General features: G+C 36.5%; 3 protein-coding genes across 3 annotated transcripts; all 3 read left to right on the top strand.

The window, feature by feature from the left end:
* Positions 1-2,078: 2,078 nt before the first annotated feature.
* On the top strand, positions 2,079-5,267 carry LOC121258234 (abscisic acid 8'-hydroxylase 4-like). Its single transcript, XM_041159664.1, is given in 10 exon segments — positions 2,079-2,488; positions 2,602-2,893; positions 2,896-2,925; positions 3,215-3,364; positions 3,481-3,729; positions 3,827-3,916; positions 4,014-4,092; positions 4,192-4,298; positions 4,583-4,701; positions 4,865-5,267. Coding segments are annotated over 10 exon segments (1,452 nt in total). The 5' UTR covers positions 2,079-2,285; the 3' UTR covers positions 4,998-5,267.
* A 4,727-nt stretch (positions 5,268-9,994) lies between these two features.
* Positions 9,995-12,014, top strand: LOC121258851 (ceramide synthase LOH2-like). The gene is made up of 5 exons (XM_041160379.1): positions 9,995-10,073; positions 10,252-10,377; positions 11,048-11,213; positions 11,303-11,481; positions 11,995-12,014. The coding sequence occupies exons 1-5, from the start codon at positions 9,995-9,997 to the stop codon at positions 12,012-12,014; spliced, it is 570 nt and encodes a 189-aa protein (XP_041016313.1).
* A 1,565-nt stretch (positions 12,015-13,579) lies between these two features.
* Positions 13,580-14,575, top strand: LOC121258235 (ethylene-responsive transcription factor ERF109-like). The gene has a single exon (XM_041159665.1). The coding sequence runs from the start codon at positions 13,792-13,794 to the stop codon at positions 14,539-14,541; it is 750 nt and encodes a 249-aa protein (XP_041015599.1). The 5' UTR covers positions 13,580-13,791; the 3' UTR covers positions 14,542-14,575.
* The last annotated feature ends 1,757 nt before the right edge of the window (positions 14,576-16,332 follow it).

Raw genomic sequence — 16,332 nt, forward strand, 5'->3', positions numbered from 1 at the left:
TCTTATACTTGATATATATATATATATATATATAAATATTAGTAATACACTAATAGTATTAGTATATTAGTATTAGTATTAATATTAGTTATACTAGTAGTGATCTTAGTTATACTAATAGTTATATTAGTATTAGTTATTATTAATACTATATATTATATTAATAGTGATATTAATACTATATATAGTTATAGTGATTAGTATAAGTATATTAGTATTAGTATTAGTTATAGTGATTAGCATATATATATATTAGTATTTGCTATAGTGATTTTAATTTAGTATAACTATATAATAGTATTAGTATAAATATTATACTAACTATATCACTGATTGTATTAGTACACTAATGTCTAATACTAGTATATCACTATAGTTAATAGTACCCTATAGTAATATAACTATATTAGTATAAGTTATAGTGATTTAGTATAGTTATAATACTATAAGTTATAACTATAGTCTATATTAGCATTAGTATTAGTTATAGTGATTTAGTATAGTTATAATACTATAAGTTATAACTATAGTCTATATTAGCATTAGTATTAGTTATAGTGATTAGCATAATTATATATTAGTATTTGCTATAGTGATTTTAATTTAGTATAACTATATAATAGTATTAGTATAAATATTATACTAACTATATCACTGATTGTATTAGTACACTAATGTCTAATACTAGTATATCACTATAGTTAATAGTATCATATAGTAATATAGTATTAGTAATTAATACTAGAGTATTTATATAGTAATTTATATATAGGCTTAAAGTGGTTTACTAATTTATATATAGTAATTAATACTATTAGTAATTTATATGAATAATACTTTAGTTATTATACATTAGTATTATATGTTATTATAAATTTATAGATTAGTGTTTATCCATTAGTATTACAATATTACATGTTGATGTTATTATGCATCTTAGTGTTTATAGTATATTATATATACATTAGTATTACATGCTATTATATTTATACATTAGTAATTTAGTGTTACATGGTAGTAATATTGTAAATTTGTAATAGAATGATATTTACATATAGTCATATATTAAACTATTATTAGTCAATTTAGTCTATATATTATAGTATAAATATATTATTTAGCTAGTATATTATTGAGTTTAACTAACTATATAAGATATAGTTGTATAAAATTTAAATAATTAATATATAGAAAAACACATCTTTTTATAAAATATGTATAAAATCGGAGGTGGAGGCGAAGGCGAAGTCGGAGGTGGAGGCAGAGGCGGAGGGTTGGAGTCGGATCGGAGCGGAGTCGGTTCATCAATGACTCCGACTCCGACTCCGAAAAGTCTGAGCCGGAGCGGAGTCGGAGTGGAGCCGGTGCAGAGTTGGATTCGGAGTCCGATTGTCGGATTTTTGCTCAGCCCTAGGAGATTCTAGTTGGATTGGGCAGTCGAGGGGAGAGAGGGAAGAGCAAGCAGCGCTCCTCCCTCCTTGCAGTACCCAACAGAGGACTGACCGTTTACGGTTTATCTCGTCCTCGTGGCTGAAATTATTTATTTATTTTAATTAATTATTTGTTTTTAGAGAGAGAAGTCTCAATCTCTAGGTCACTTTTATGTCAATATATGGCCCCGTTTGGATTCAATAATTACTCTAACTCAATTCGTCTCATTTTATCTAATCTTATCATTACAATTTTTTTAAATTTTTACACAAAATATAATAAACAATTCAACTTTTTTAAATTCTAAAATAATAATACTATTAAAAAATAATATTATAATAATATTTTATTCAACTTTTAACTTTTATCTAAAGTCATCCCATCTCATCTTATTTCATTATCCAAACCATCTCATCCCATCTTCACCTATATCATAACATGAAAAATTATAGTAGTCACATATAGTCTTCCATTCTTAACTTGATCTCTATTAGCAGATTTGTCTCTGCTAAAGTTGAATTTCCACTTACACATGATCATACATATCTAATGCTGGTTTAATTAAGGCAACCCCAGGATATATATGTGTATATATATATATATATATATATTTATATATATATATAATATAGTGGGCGAATCTTCCCCCGTTATCTGATCTGTGATCTCTCTGCTCTTCCCTAACTACCACTTCATCACATTATATAAACCCCAAGGCACCTCCCATCACTTCTCATGAGTGGTTTGATAGCAGCAGCATAATACACCATATACATGCACTTCTTTCACTCTTAAAAAAGAACACCACTACAGCAATAGGCTAGAATTCAGAGAGAGAGAGGCGCTACATTTGAATGGACACTACTATTTCAATTCTGATATACATATTTCTCTTTCTCACAACTCTTTCCTCATATCCCTTAATGAGGAAAAAAAAGAAGAAAACTGGGAGCATATCTGAACTTCCTCCTGGTTCAATGGGGTGGCCTTACATAGGAGATACTCTCCAACTCTACTCTCAAGACCCAAACATATTCTTTGCTAAAAAGCAAAACAGGTTCTTAAAATCTGTGCTTGATGTTATTCTTAATTTCTTCTTTAAATCTTTCTTTTTGCATGCATGGTCTTCAACTTGATGGTGCTGATCTTCTTTTTTCGGTCATGTTTTAGATATGGAGAAATATTCAAAACCCACATACTTGGCTGTCCTAGCGTCATGCTGGCTAGCCCTGAGGCGGCGCGATTTGTGCTAGTGACTCATGCTCATTTGTTCAAGCCCACGTACCCCAAAAGCAAAGAGAGGATGATTGGCCCTTCCGCACTCTTCTTTCACCAAGGAAACTATCACGCCCACCTTAGGAAGCTGGTTCAAAGTTCTTTATCCCCCGAGACAATCCGGAAACTAGTTCCTGATATCGAAGTCATAGCCATTTCTGCCTTGGACTCATGGGCAGGGGGCAAGTGATCATTAATACGTTTCAAGAGCTGAAGAAGGTTGGTTTGGCGCGACAATTTATAGATAGTACTAATCATATTTATCAAACATGTTTCTAATTTGATTCTATGGCCGGGTGGCTTTAGCTTATCTACTTTGAGGTTGTGGACACGGCCTTTTTCTTGGGTAACTGACGAAGTTGTTGTTTTTTATTGCCTTATTCCTAACGTTTCATAATGGTGGTCCTTAAAGATTTTTTTTTTTTTAATGGTTCAGCGTTAATGGGTGGCCATTATTTTTGGATCATGTTTTCCTAATATATTGATCTCCTTGATCCTTCGCATGCAGTTCTCTTTCGATGTCGGCATTCTTTCTATCTTTGGTCAGTTAGAAGGCAAATATAGAGAAAAGTTGGAGGAGAACTACTGCATAGTTGATAAGGGCTACAATTCTTTTCCAACAAAAATGCCTGGTACTGCATATGCGAAAGCACTCTCGGTAATTAAGCAACATCACCCTGTAAATACCTGACAACCTCTTACTGGAGCGCTCTTAATAATCTGATCCTTTTTTTTTTACCCTCTTCCTCTTCCCTACTCAATGAAATCTTGAAGGCAAGGAAAAGGCTTAGTCAGATTGTAAGCAAGATAATTTGTGAAAGAGAGGAGAAAAAACTGCTGGAGAAGGATCTCTTGGGTTATTTGATGAACTTCAAAGATCAAAAGGGGCAAAGTTTAACTAGGGATCAAATCGCTGATAATATCATCGGAGTGTTGTTTGCTGCTCAGGACACAACAGCCAGTATCCTAACATGGATTCTCAAGTACCTCCATGATGACCAGGAACTTCTCGAAGCTGTAAAGGTAAGAATATATAATTACCTTAAAAGTTCCAACTTTCGAGTAGTAAATCTTCATGTTTGTGAACAAGGACGTAGTAATTGCTTGTATGTTGCTGCAGGCCGAGCAAAATGCAATATATGGAGAGAATGATGGAGGGAAGAGGCCCTTGACATGGGCTCAGACTAGGAGTATGCCACTTACGTATAGGGTATGTGCTATTTTACTAGTAGTACTTGTCTAGATAACAATTTCATTAATAAAGTGGGACTTCTAAATGTACAGCTGGATATTCTTATTACTTTCAGGTTATCCAAGAGAGCTTGAGGATGGCAAGCATCGTATCATTTACCTTTAGGGAAGCGGTGGTTGATGTAGAGTACAAGGGTAAGGATTCAAACTAGTAGATTCTCTATCTTGAGGCTTGAGCAATCAAGTTTGCGAGGCTTTTGTTTCTTACCAGTTTCCTTTTAATATTCTGATCAGGATATCTCATACCAAAGGGTTGGAAAGTACTGCCACTGTTCAGGAATATTCATCACAACCCAGAATATTTCCCAGATCCTCATAAGTTTGATGCCTCTAGATTTGAGGTATGCGGGGTCACAAACAGAAGATCAGTTGGTGTTGAGTCAAATACTAGGAGATCATGACAAGTTTCCATTTAATTAAACTCTCCCTTTTAGGGGTGTTTGGATAAATATAGGTGAATAATAGTGAAATAATTTCTGAATAGTAATGAAATAATAAGAAAATAATAGTAAATAATTTGAGAATAATAGTAAATAGTATGTAGTGAAGTAGTTTGAGAATAACTGAGAACAGTTGTGTTCCCAGATAACCTTTAACTAATTTGTTTATATACATGTGGCTGCAGGTTGCTCCAAAACCCCATACTTTCATGCCATTTGGCAACGGAGAGCACGCTTGTCCCGGCAATGAGCTTGCCAAGCTAGAGATGTTCGTTTTGATCCACCATCTAGTAACCAGGTTCAGGTACCCAGAAATGAAAATAAAAATCTTCTTTGTATCTATATTTGCGAAATGAAGTAGAGTATAGGCTAGTTTAGAAGGGGGCGCAAGTGATGTTTTAATGCAAAATAATTTGAGAAAAGGTCCTATATATGTTGATGTTTGATGGGGTTATTAATGTTTGCAGGTGGGAGGTGGTGGGATCTCAAAGTGGGATTCAGTATGGCCCCTTCCCTATTCCCATGAATGGACTCCCAGCCATATTTCGGAAACAACCCAGCAGTCCCAAACAAGATGCCTTGCTCTCACACGAGGCCTAATCCCACCCAAAAGCCTCCTGTTTCATATATAACGGGGTTTCTATCTAATCTATCTTATTCCTCATGTTACCAATTATCTGGTAACTTGACTTTGACTAGTGCAATAAACAGAGAGATCAGAGAGAGAGAGAGAGAGAGAGAGAGAGAATTTGAATGGGAAAGATTTTTTTTTTCCCCAGTTATCTATGATATCTAATATTTGTAATTTTAAGAGCACGAAGTACTGAATCTTGTCTAAGCCCAAAGGACATGATGTATTGTTTTGGTCAATATTGAGTAAGGATCATAAATTGAACAATTTCCACGTGGCATTGTCTAAATGGTTTTTTGGGGAGGGGGGGGTCAACAGAGGTGGTCTCAAGATAGCCACGTGTTATCAATTTGATAATCTGAATGAAAATAGATCGGGTGCCCTTGGCTGGAGGGCACTCAATCAGTATGCAAATCTCACCAGCGTAGAAAGCTTGACAATATATGTTGAGTGAGGGACCCATGTATAACAGAGTACCAACTGGTGTATTGAAACCACCTCTTCGGAATGCAATTATGGAGATAGCGAGCCTTTTTTTTTTTTTTTTTTGAAAAAAGATACCTCTGTATTTCATATATGAACTTCTTGTATACATTTTCTATCATTTTCCAGACTATTAACAATGAAATCTGGAACTTCTTCTATCCATACTTTTTCCTCAACTAAGTCTAAGGCAGCTTTTGCCAAGTTGTGAGGAACAGAATTTTTTTTCCCTATAATCAAACTGTAAAAACCAGTCCTTCCTAACCTTAAAGACATTTCTAATATCATCAATTAAGGGACCAAAAAAAGACATCTTATTCTTCACATTTCACAGCCATAATGACTGTCTTGGCATCATCTTCGAATATCACTTTCTGTATGTTGAGTTCACTACAAACCTGCATTGCCTTCCATAGAGCTTGACATGCATAGTCAGAAGAATAATCTCATGTATGTATGTATGAGTAGTCGGAGTGGAAGGTGGTAGCATGCATGGTCATGAGGACCTGATCATTCATGTATTAGAAGATCATTAGTAAAAAAAAAAGATTAATTTACAAGGAAAAATCTTCTTGCAAGTAAATTTACGTACCAAATTACGTACTAATACTAACATGTAAGGCATCCATTTAATGAAACAACACAAATTGAAAATGAAAATTATTTTCATGAGATAAAGTACATTTTTTTCTCTCAAATTTTTTCTTTTTTTTATTTTTCTTCTATATATGACAGGTCGTTTTAATTGGCAATATCACCACAACTTTCGACATCCATAAAAAAAGGAAAATGGAAAAAAAACGATTCATGACTCAGTGAAACATCTCTATATATGCGCGCAGATTATAAAGCACGCATTCCTAAAATTACATAGACACTGATCATCTTCTGCCTGCATTTCTAAGAGCACGGATTAGTCAAAGTCAAATTTCACTTTTTAACTAATATGAGATGAATTTAATTTTGATTATTTCATTTATGTCAAATCTTCATATTAGAATAGTCATTTTTTCATAATATAATAATATAATATAAATTTAATTTTGATTATTTTATTTACATCAAATTTTTATATTGAATTATTTATTTATTTAATAAAATAATATTAATTTAAACAAAAATTAATTATTAATTTATTTAATTTTATCATATTTTTAGTCAAGTAACTAAAAATCGCAGAAAGAAAAGAGAACCCAACCCCTCTTATGGGCCAGGCTCAACGGTGGCTTTTTAACCCAAAAAGAGAAGAAAAAAGAGACGGAAAAAGAAACGAGACGGAAAAAAAAGAAAGCACAAAGATCGTCAACCTCCACCTATCTCCCATTTCAGTTTCAGTTGCAGCCTCTACTCTCTCCCTCTCTCTCTCCGTTCTCTCTCTTTCTCTCATTTAGCAACATCCTTTTCAATCTCTCTTTGCTCTGAAAATTAAGGCAGATCAATTTCTTGGATATCGGAGACTATCCGCTGAATGGAAGTTCTTTGCACCTGATTCTTTCATTTCGTTCACTGATTTCGTATTTTTTGATAATTTACTTGCTGATTGATGCTTCTCCTTGATACTCTGCTTCGGACGCTGACACTTACAGGAACTCGATCTGGAGCCACAATGGCGCGCCGCACCCTTGCCATTTCGTCGTCGCTGTCTTCTTTGCTCTCGGCTTCGTCGTCGCCAGGTTCTCCCTTGACAGACTCGTCTTTCGCGTAAGGTTCTTGCCTTAATATCTTTATTGCCTTGGAGCATTTTTCGTCGCTTTACAATTTTCGAGTTCTTTCTACGGTGTACGAGAAAATCTTGGGAGGGACAAGTTGCGTTTTGAACTATATATGTTGTATTCGATTAATTTGTTTTAAGTAATTTTCATCATCAATGAGCTGCATTGTGATTTATTACGTTTGGTTGAGTGAACTTTCTTGTTTTCTTAGGTTGCAGCTTCTTAAATGCATGATTTACAGTTTCTTATATTTATCGGAAGCATTTGGTTGCTAGACTTCTTCAATGCATTATAACAAGCATGTATGAGCTGCTCTAGGATTTTGAGTCCTTGAAATCTAACGGTGAAAGAATATGTACCATAGTGCAGAATCGTCAGTTACAGCTCAAGTTTCTCCGTCTCTATCGATTTAATTGAGATGTGACACGTCCTATCTCATTCATGAAGAAAATTTCTGCTTAGGGGTTATAATTAACGTCATTCATACTGATAAAAAAATTAATGTCATTCATGTATTATTTTAACGGTTCACGGTACTTATTTCCACATCTAAAAATGTCTTTGCTCATGAGCATTCTTGTGTTCGCTGATGTTATACAAGTTTTTTTCAGCGTCTTTTTCTTCATTTCTATTTTATTTGGTAAGTGGTAAATCTCGCATCTCAATTGAAACTCCCTGTTTTCCTTTGCGATAGAACAATAGCTCTATTTTCAACATTAAGAGAGATTAAAATCATTATCCTGTGAAATTTTCCACTCTTTTAAGAAATGATAATTCTCCATGAATCTCGTACTAATGAGTAAGCTTATTACTATAATCCAAATGTTGACATAGATTTAATGGGAATTGAAAATAACCCATGCTCTTTCTAAGTATGAATATTCAGCTTTCTTGTTACAGTGTATAGATAAATGGACAAGAAAAACAAAAGGACAAGGCATTTCCACACTGATTTCTCATTAATATTTTCTTAATTAGTTATTCTTTTCCTATTTCTTTCAGAGGTTGGCCATCCGGTTGTTGAGTAATGGAACTGTTCCATTGAAGATTGATGAAGCAACACGAGCAAAGTTTGTAAAATGCTCAGAGTCAATGTGGAAACTAACATACTATGCAGCTGTTGAAGCATGTATTCTCAAAATTACATACAACGAACCATGGCTCATGGATAGAAAAGGAAACTTTAGAGGCTGGCCAAATCAAGAGCTGCTGTGAGCTACTGTTGTTACCATGCACTTTATCTGACTATTTGCTTGTATTTTTGTTCAAAATTGTTTAAATGTGTAAAGGAGAAAAAAAAAAGTCTATTTGCATTTTGGCATATCTCCTTTTGAAACTGTAATCATAATAGAAGAGATTATTTATGTATTTGCAATAGAAGACGGTCAAGTTACTGCAGGTTCCTTGTGTGGGAACCGAAAAATATATGAAATGAAAGTTGTCTTGCAACTTTGTTAGAATGGTTAAAGCCTATATATTAGGGAATTGAATGGATGATGATCCAGCTGTGGACAAGATTGAAGATTTGGCCATTTCACACAGAACAGAATGTCATCTCTTTTCAAAAGTAATCTGTAAAGGGGGATCAGCAATAGTTTTCTTGCTTTTAACACCTGCCCTCCCAACCTCCATAACAATTTTAAGGTTTTTTTACTTTTGTCCATGATAGATAAGCATAATTCCTCGTAGACTATAGTACATACAGAAACGTGCAAATGATTTGGCTCATTCCGCTTTGTTGTAACTATGCATCTAATTTTGGCATGGGGTTTTTTCTCTAGGTTTAAATTTGACCCTCCTCTTCTGAATGCATTTGATTGGTATAGTATTACTTTTTCTAGCCAGCATCTCAGTTGTTTAAGTCATACAACATAACTGTATAGGGACATTTTCTTTTGTTTATGCTCTCTTTCTTTGGGTGGGAACATAGACGGGGCAACGTAGGTTGGGCTTGGGATCAGGATATATCTTGCAACGTCTTAAATGTTTAAAATTCTGTCCTTTTCTAGGATGGTTCTAGAAATTTTTTTTTTTTTTTTTTGTATGGTTGCAATGAGTTGTTATACGTTGTTTAAACTGATCGTTTAATTCTCATTTCAGTCTTCCCTTAAAGCTTTTCTACATGTGCCAATGTGGATTCTACGTCTACAGCATTGCTGCCCTCCTTACGTGGGAGACTCGAAGGAAGGATTTCCCAGTAATGAAGTCCCATCATGTAATTACCGTTGCCTTGATTGGGTACTCATATATTACAAGGTATTACTTCCGTTTTTGTCTCAGTACAATGGATTAGCAGTCAGTTGTCCGTGCAAATTTTTTTTTGGTTGATTTGTGTGGGAGCTTTCATACCCTTTTTGTTGGCATAGAGCTGTCCTCATTTTCTAGTTTCAAAATTGACAAAGGTTTGAGAAAATTGTTGCAGAACACCTATGTACTTGCACAAGTTTAACAAAATATATATTAACAGTTTACACTGTTGAACAATGGGCCTTTGCTTCATTTGAAGATGGAAAGTTTGGTTGATGCGTGCTCTAATAGATTACCAGGTGGCGTATCTTATTGAATTGGAGTTTTTTAATTATATGATGATAAAACATAATAATTGAGACGTTATTTTAAAATCAGAGGACTTTTTCTTATCAGTTTCATTGCTCCCAACAAAAATATTTGAATAATAAAATATTCATGGTTTGATATGTTAGTTAAACCTGCTTAGGTGATGGCGATTAGCTTCAACCTTTTACACACACAGACACACATATTTAATTTGAATGGACCGTTTGCTTAGTGATAATGAAGATGCTTTCAGACCATTTAGCAATAAGGGATATTTTGCAACTTTGCCGTCTGGTACGAAGATACAGTTAAAACTCTGCTGCTATGGTGATTAGATATATGGTTGTACTAAGAGTTGTTAACAGGTGATGGTACTTGGTTACATTTTCATTACTGGACTGAGATTTTTTTCAGCAGGGCATGCTAAAAGTGGTGGGATAATGCACTTATAACTTGTACATGGAGTGTTAAGTTTCTGGGGACATTCACTGCACTCTGGAGAGGAAGTTAGCCAAGTCCTATTTCATTGCATCACTGGTGTTCCAGTCTTTTGATTCTGCTCAGGCAAACCAGCCTGAGCATGCAGAGATCCTTTTATGTCTGTTTGTTCATGTCCTTTGAATTGCATCAGCCATTTTCATGTTTTTTATAGTCTTTTATTTTGTGTTTCTGACATTTGTTGTTAGTGGAAAGAATAAAGATTAGCCATGTTCTGGTCACTTGCATCTTTCTCATAATTCGTTGTTGTTTGCCATGTTAGACGGTATTGCAACTGCTTGGTAGCTGCTACGGATTATAAAGACCATCAATGCTTATATTCTTAAAACTTCTGGGGTTTTTGGATTGTTAATATTTAACAGTGTTGTAACTTGTCAAAAAAAATAAAAAAACTTGTAATATTTTATTTTAGAATTTTTTTTAATTGCTTCTATTTGGCATCACGTCCATGAATCAATTTTTTTTTTTTTATTTATTATTGCAAATATAGCATCACAAAGAGGAAAGCACTCGTGTAGCTTTGTGAACTCTTCAGGGGTTCTCTGGTTGGGTCTTCTAGGTGAATAGGTCTACATCAATAAAGTTTGTGTAAGAGAACTCTTACATGTAAAAATCATTGCCCTTGAGAGTTTTGTCTACTATTTTTCTGTGTTTTTGTATAGGAGTAGGTTGATTTAACTGAGCAATATTTAGATTTATGCTAAGATGGAAATATGCAGTGGAAGAATCATTGACATTTTCCTTTTACAGTTTTTTTCGAATTGGTTCAGTTATTCTTGCCCTGCATGATGCTAGTGATATATTCATGGAAGCAGCTAAAGTTTTTAAATACTCTGAGAAGGAGCTTGCTGCAAGTGTGTTTTTTGGATTCTTTGCCGTTTCACGGCTCATTCTGCGGCTAGTATTCGTCCCTCTTTGGGTTATAAAAGCATCAAGGTTTGCCCTCAGGGTAATTGATTTTAATTCACCAGATGTGGCATTAGTGCTCCTTTTACTTATCTGTTCATGCTATTGGCATTTTCCAGCTACGATATTTGTGAGTTCTTGAAGTTATCTGAGGCCTATCCTACATTACTGTACTATGTTTTCAATACAATGTTGCTGATGCTACTCGTGTTTCACATATACTGGTGGGTACTCATATGCTCAATGATCCAGAGACAGTTGAAAAACAGAGGAAAGGTTGGAGAAGATATAAGATCTGGTAAGCCATTCACTGCTTATTTTTTATCATTCAGTTCATGCCCTGTGCATATGAGGTTTCCCTTTTTTGTCATTATAATTGTTATTCAGCAAATTGTTGTGAGAATCCTCTCTCTCTCTCTCACACACACACACACCCTCTTAGATTTCTACAGGGTGAAATGTATACGGGAGTAAAAATGTGAGAGATTTATCAATCCAAGGTTTAGATGAATATCTATATGAAACCCATAAAAACGAAGCTCTCAAGAAACTCATAGTACCCTCATGTTTGCGCATAACAATCAAGATTTGACATTATAAATAGCTGGAAGCCGTGCAATGGCTTGCCTGCTTCCTTTTTTTATAATGGAAAAATTACCTTTACTCCTCATCTCTCATACCCGTTATGGTTACACCAATAATGTTGATTCAAATATCAAACACCAGTGGTACTTGAGATAAGAGTCAATGCTATGCCTTAAATTTTATCTGCTTTATAATTTGAAGTAGCAATTATCTCTGTTTAATACAGATTCCGAGGACGATGAATAATAGGTGGAAGATTTTTGTTCAAGTTTTGATGCTCTCACTGATAATTCCTGTGTTTGTTGGTTTGCATCTGATATCAAGTGGTTGTGACCAATTGTAAAATTTGGAGGGGGTGGAATACTACCTATGATCTCTAGTGAAGTCAAATTTTAGTGATTTTTTTTTTTTTTTCTAATCAAGCTTGCATATATATATATATATATATATATATATATATATATAAATAAGAGGTTTAAGTTACAGAACAAAGAGGGTCCTTGCCACTATCAATAAGTACAATACTAGAAGGTAAGATAGCTAATTTTTAGTGATTTGAAAGTGTGCAAAATGATCCCTATGAAAAGTATTATTAGTAACAATTAGGTTAGAAACCTGAAAAATGACACTGCCAATCGCATGGTGGAGAACAGCTTATGAACCCACGTTGCGTTATGTAGTTGACATTTGTTGTGACAACCGCCTTCACAGCCTGTTTTGTTCCGATACTCTTCAAGAAGTATTAAGAGTTACGTTTTGTCAACCGCGGACGCTTTTTGTCCTTTTTTGTTAGATCCGCTAGATTCTGAACTGAACTGAACTGATTGTGTGCGGTCCGCTTGTTTTTCAGCTGTCCAGGACCCACCCTTTCTTTTCTTTTCTTTTCTTTTACTCGGTGAAAATAATGACTTCAAATACATTATACAACAGGAATCGAACAAATCCCATCACTTTTAAAATAAATATCTTAATCCCATTCATATTCTTACTACTTTTATACGAAGCTATAAGGGAAAAGTGATAAAACAGATAAACATATAAAACGATACTTATAACATTTATACTTGGTCCCAAGTTTGCCTTTTAAAAATTACCACTCTGGTATTTTATTTTATTTTATTTTTTTCTTAATGGTTAAAGAAGTGATTGTTAGTGAAATTGTTATTTTTTTTATTTTTAAAAAATGTTTAAAGATGTTTAAAAAATGTTTGAAAGAAAATAAAAAATATAAAAAAGCAATATACACTAGTAATAAATTTGAGGGCACAAACTCGTAATTAAAAATATAAAAAAATAATATACACTAGTAATAAATTTGAGGGGACAAACTCGTAGCATCACCCTTAAATAAAATTGTACATAGCTCTTATTTAAATATCAGTCACTCGAAATATATTTTAGACGGCCCACATAAAATAAATACGAGAAATTCAAATGAAATATATTTTATAGGCTGAAAAGGCAACTTTTAGTGCAAGGATGTATAGACCGGAACGACGGATGGAGACTCTCTCTCCGAAAAAAGGTCTACACAAACAAATAGGCACTAAACATAAATAAATATAAATATATAAATAAAATAGCACACGTGTTCAACAATGAGACCAAAGTGGAGCGAGTAAAGCTCCAAAACATGCCTCTTCACCCACTCACAAAGCCGTCAAACACTCCGCGTCTGTGAGTCACTGAGTGCGACTGTCTCCCACAAAAGATGTACCCCACCACCTCTCTCCTACATCAACCTCAACCTCAAACCACCATTTCCCAGGTCATCAACCGCCATTATCTCTCTTTTAACGCTCTACAACTAATACCCCACGTGCTCCCCCTCCTACTAATATTTTAATCCTCATTAAACCCGTGTGAGAAAAGTGTGCCAGTTGGCTGCAATGAGACTTCAACCACAACATATAAACCCCCAACATCTCTTCCCCCGACACATATAGACCAGACAGACTGACCATTCCAGACAACAGAGAAAATCTTCAAACCAAATTCTGCGGCTCCAGCAACGCCAACCGAGATGCAGGGCAAGTCGTTCAATGCACCAACACCAGACGAGGCTTCGTCGAGCAATCAACATCCGTATCGGCTCACAACTGAGCAGGAACTCTCCATCATGGTTGTCGCTCTCACCAATGTTGTCTCCGGCACTTCTGCTGCTACTTCAGCTAATCCTGACTATTCTACGAACTCCCTCCTCTTTCACACACCATCTTTCACTAATTTGGACACTTGTCATGTGTGCAACATTGACGGTTGTCTCGGCTGCAACTTTTTCTTCCCTCCCGTGGATAAGTTTCAGGAAGAGGTAGAGGACAACAAGAAGAAGAAAGGGAAATTACCCGCAGGAGCGACGAAGAGACGAGCAAAGAAGAACTACAGGGGCGTCAGGCAGAGACCGTGGGGCAAATGGGCAGCGGAGATCCGAGACCCAAAGCGTGCAATTCGAGTTTGGCTTGGCACTTTCAACACTGCAGAGGAGGCTGCCCGAGCTTATGACAAGGCGGCTATCGACTTTCGAGGGCCACGGGCAAAGCTTAACTTTCCCTTTTCGGAATATACGACGCATAGGGATCAGGTTTCAGAGTCGTGCATGACATCATCAGAACAACATCATTCAAATTCCTATTCCTCAGCAGGAATTGAAAATAGATCAAAGGAAAATGAGTTGTGTGAACCTATTAGTGAGGACGAGTTTCAGCGGTGGATGAGGATGGATTTTTCTGAGAATTCTTCAGATTCTGCTGCTACTGGGACTGAATGCTCCTAATTAGTCCGACTTCACTTGAGAGGCAAAACCATACCAAAAAAAAAAGTTCTTATCAGGAACTATATAATCTGCAATGACAATTACAGAATCTGGTACCGCCAACAAAAAGAAATTCTATATATGTTTACTACTTTACTGTAGCTTCAGTTAGCATGTTTGGCTGTCGGGAAAATCTGGAAGAGAGACCCACACGGGCCACAATCTCTTCAGCTGTAAAAAGATCGATCGGGTCCCACAAGGTAAGGAACGTGTGTCCCTCTTGCCACCAGTACCAAAGCAGGTTGGCTCTGGCCACGTGTATTAATTCATCATGTCTGTTTTTATTTTATAAAATCTGTTATCACGTTTCCCATATATCACGTGTGTATTTGCAGATGTTAAAAGATAGAAGGTCAATTGGAAAAAGAAACTATATGTGAGGAGTAATCCTAGGGCAGCGAAGGGCAATGCCAGGTCAGGCTAAGGGGGTCCAGGAAGGGAAGCAATCGGGTAACGCACACTGATTAAAGGTCGGGGTGGGCAGTGGGGGCATGTCCCCCGACCATTCCACCCTTGTGAGGCGGGGCGGATTACCCCGTCCGCCGCTGCGGAGTGCGGGGGGACCCCGCCCGAATATGGGGCTTCAAGCGAAGGCGGGAGCACCCCGCTCCGTTTGTAATATATATATTAATTATATATATATTATATAATACGTATTATATAAAAATAAAGTATTTTTTTTAATACCCCTGCCCATAATCACGACATTTTGATTATGGGTTAATACCCAGTCGAAGAGCCCCCCAGCCCCTGTTTCTCTTCTTCCTCGTGATTCATCTTCTCCTCTCTATCCCTTTCTGCAATTCTCTCCTCTCGGTTCTCTCCAATTCGTTGTTTGCCTCACCAATCACCATCGTCATCTCGAGTCGCTGTCGCAGATTTCCATTCCCGCCTCAGCCTCAGCACCGGGCAAATATAAGTAGAGATCAATGGCTCACTCCCGAATCTCTTCGTGAATCGCCCCATATTTTTTATTTTTTTTATTATTTGTGGATGGAGATTGGAGGATGGGATTAAAGAAGAATGAGATTGTGAATTGTAGAGGATTTGATTGTGTATGTGGTTTTGTGAATTGCTTGATTGTGCTCAATGTGCTGTGAAATTGTGAATCGTTGAATTGAATTTGTTATGGAGATTGGAGAGGCGGGGGGTGGACGGTTGGAGGTCCACCCCCGCACCCCTGTCAGCGGACGCCCGGGGGAAAAATCCCAACCCTCGCCCATACAGGGGCGGTATAGGGGTGGCCCGCTCCGTAGGGGGCGGATAGCACCCCTAATTAAAGAACAGAAGGCAGGACTGTCTGACACCATTACTAGCCGCCATTTAGGGACACCCCCTATCCTTGAACCCTAGCGTTGGGACAAGTCAGAGGGATGGACATACCTGACCTAAACCACGTCGCATTTAATGGAACGGAAACAGGCACACCTTGACAGAAAGTCACGCTGCATTTAATGCATTCCGGAGCTCAGCACGCCACAACGTGCCTCCTGGGGTGTCAGTGACAGCCACAATCAGGTCTGGCGAGTCTGTTGCGTGACAGGGAGATGACAGGGACACCCCACCCAGTACGGAGCGACACACCTACCACCTCCATCTCGGGGGTCGCCCCGGCCAGATATAAATACCCCCTCCCTCAGCTAGGGGAGGGGTTTAGACTTTTTCACACTTCAACATATTACTCTCTCTGATTGAGTACTCTCTTCTTTTACTTGTTTCGTTACTCTATTCCAATGACTGACTTAGGCATTG

The sequence above is a fragment of the Juglans microcarpa x Juglans regia genome, chromosome 3S (assembly GCF_004785595.1).
Source record: "Juglans microcarpa x Juglans regia isolate MS1-56 chromosome 3S, Jm3101_v1.0, whole genome shotgun sequence".
NCBI lineage: Eukaryota > Viridiplantae > Streptophyta > Magnoliopsida > Fagales > Juglandaceae > Juglans > Juglans microcarpa x Juglans regia.

Coding starts and splice junctions, on each gene's coding strand:
- LOC121258851 (XM_041160379.1), top strand. CDS start 9,995: ATGGACCGTTTGCTTAGTGATAATGAAGATGCTTTCAGACCATTTAGC. Junction 10,378..11,047: donor GCATGCAGAGATCCTTTTAT/GTCTGTTTGTTC, acceptor GAATTGGTTCAG/TTATTCTTGCCCTGCATGAT. Junction 11,214..11,302: donor TGGGTTATAAAAGCATCAAG/GTTTGCCCTCAG, acceptor GGCATTTTCCAG/CTACGATATTTGTGAGTTCT.
- LOC121258235 (XM_041159665.1), top strand. CDS start 13,792: ATGCAGGGCAAGTCGTTCAATGCACCAACACCAGACGAGGCTTCGTCG.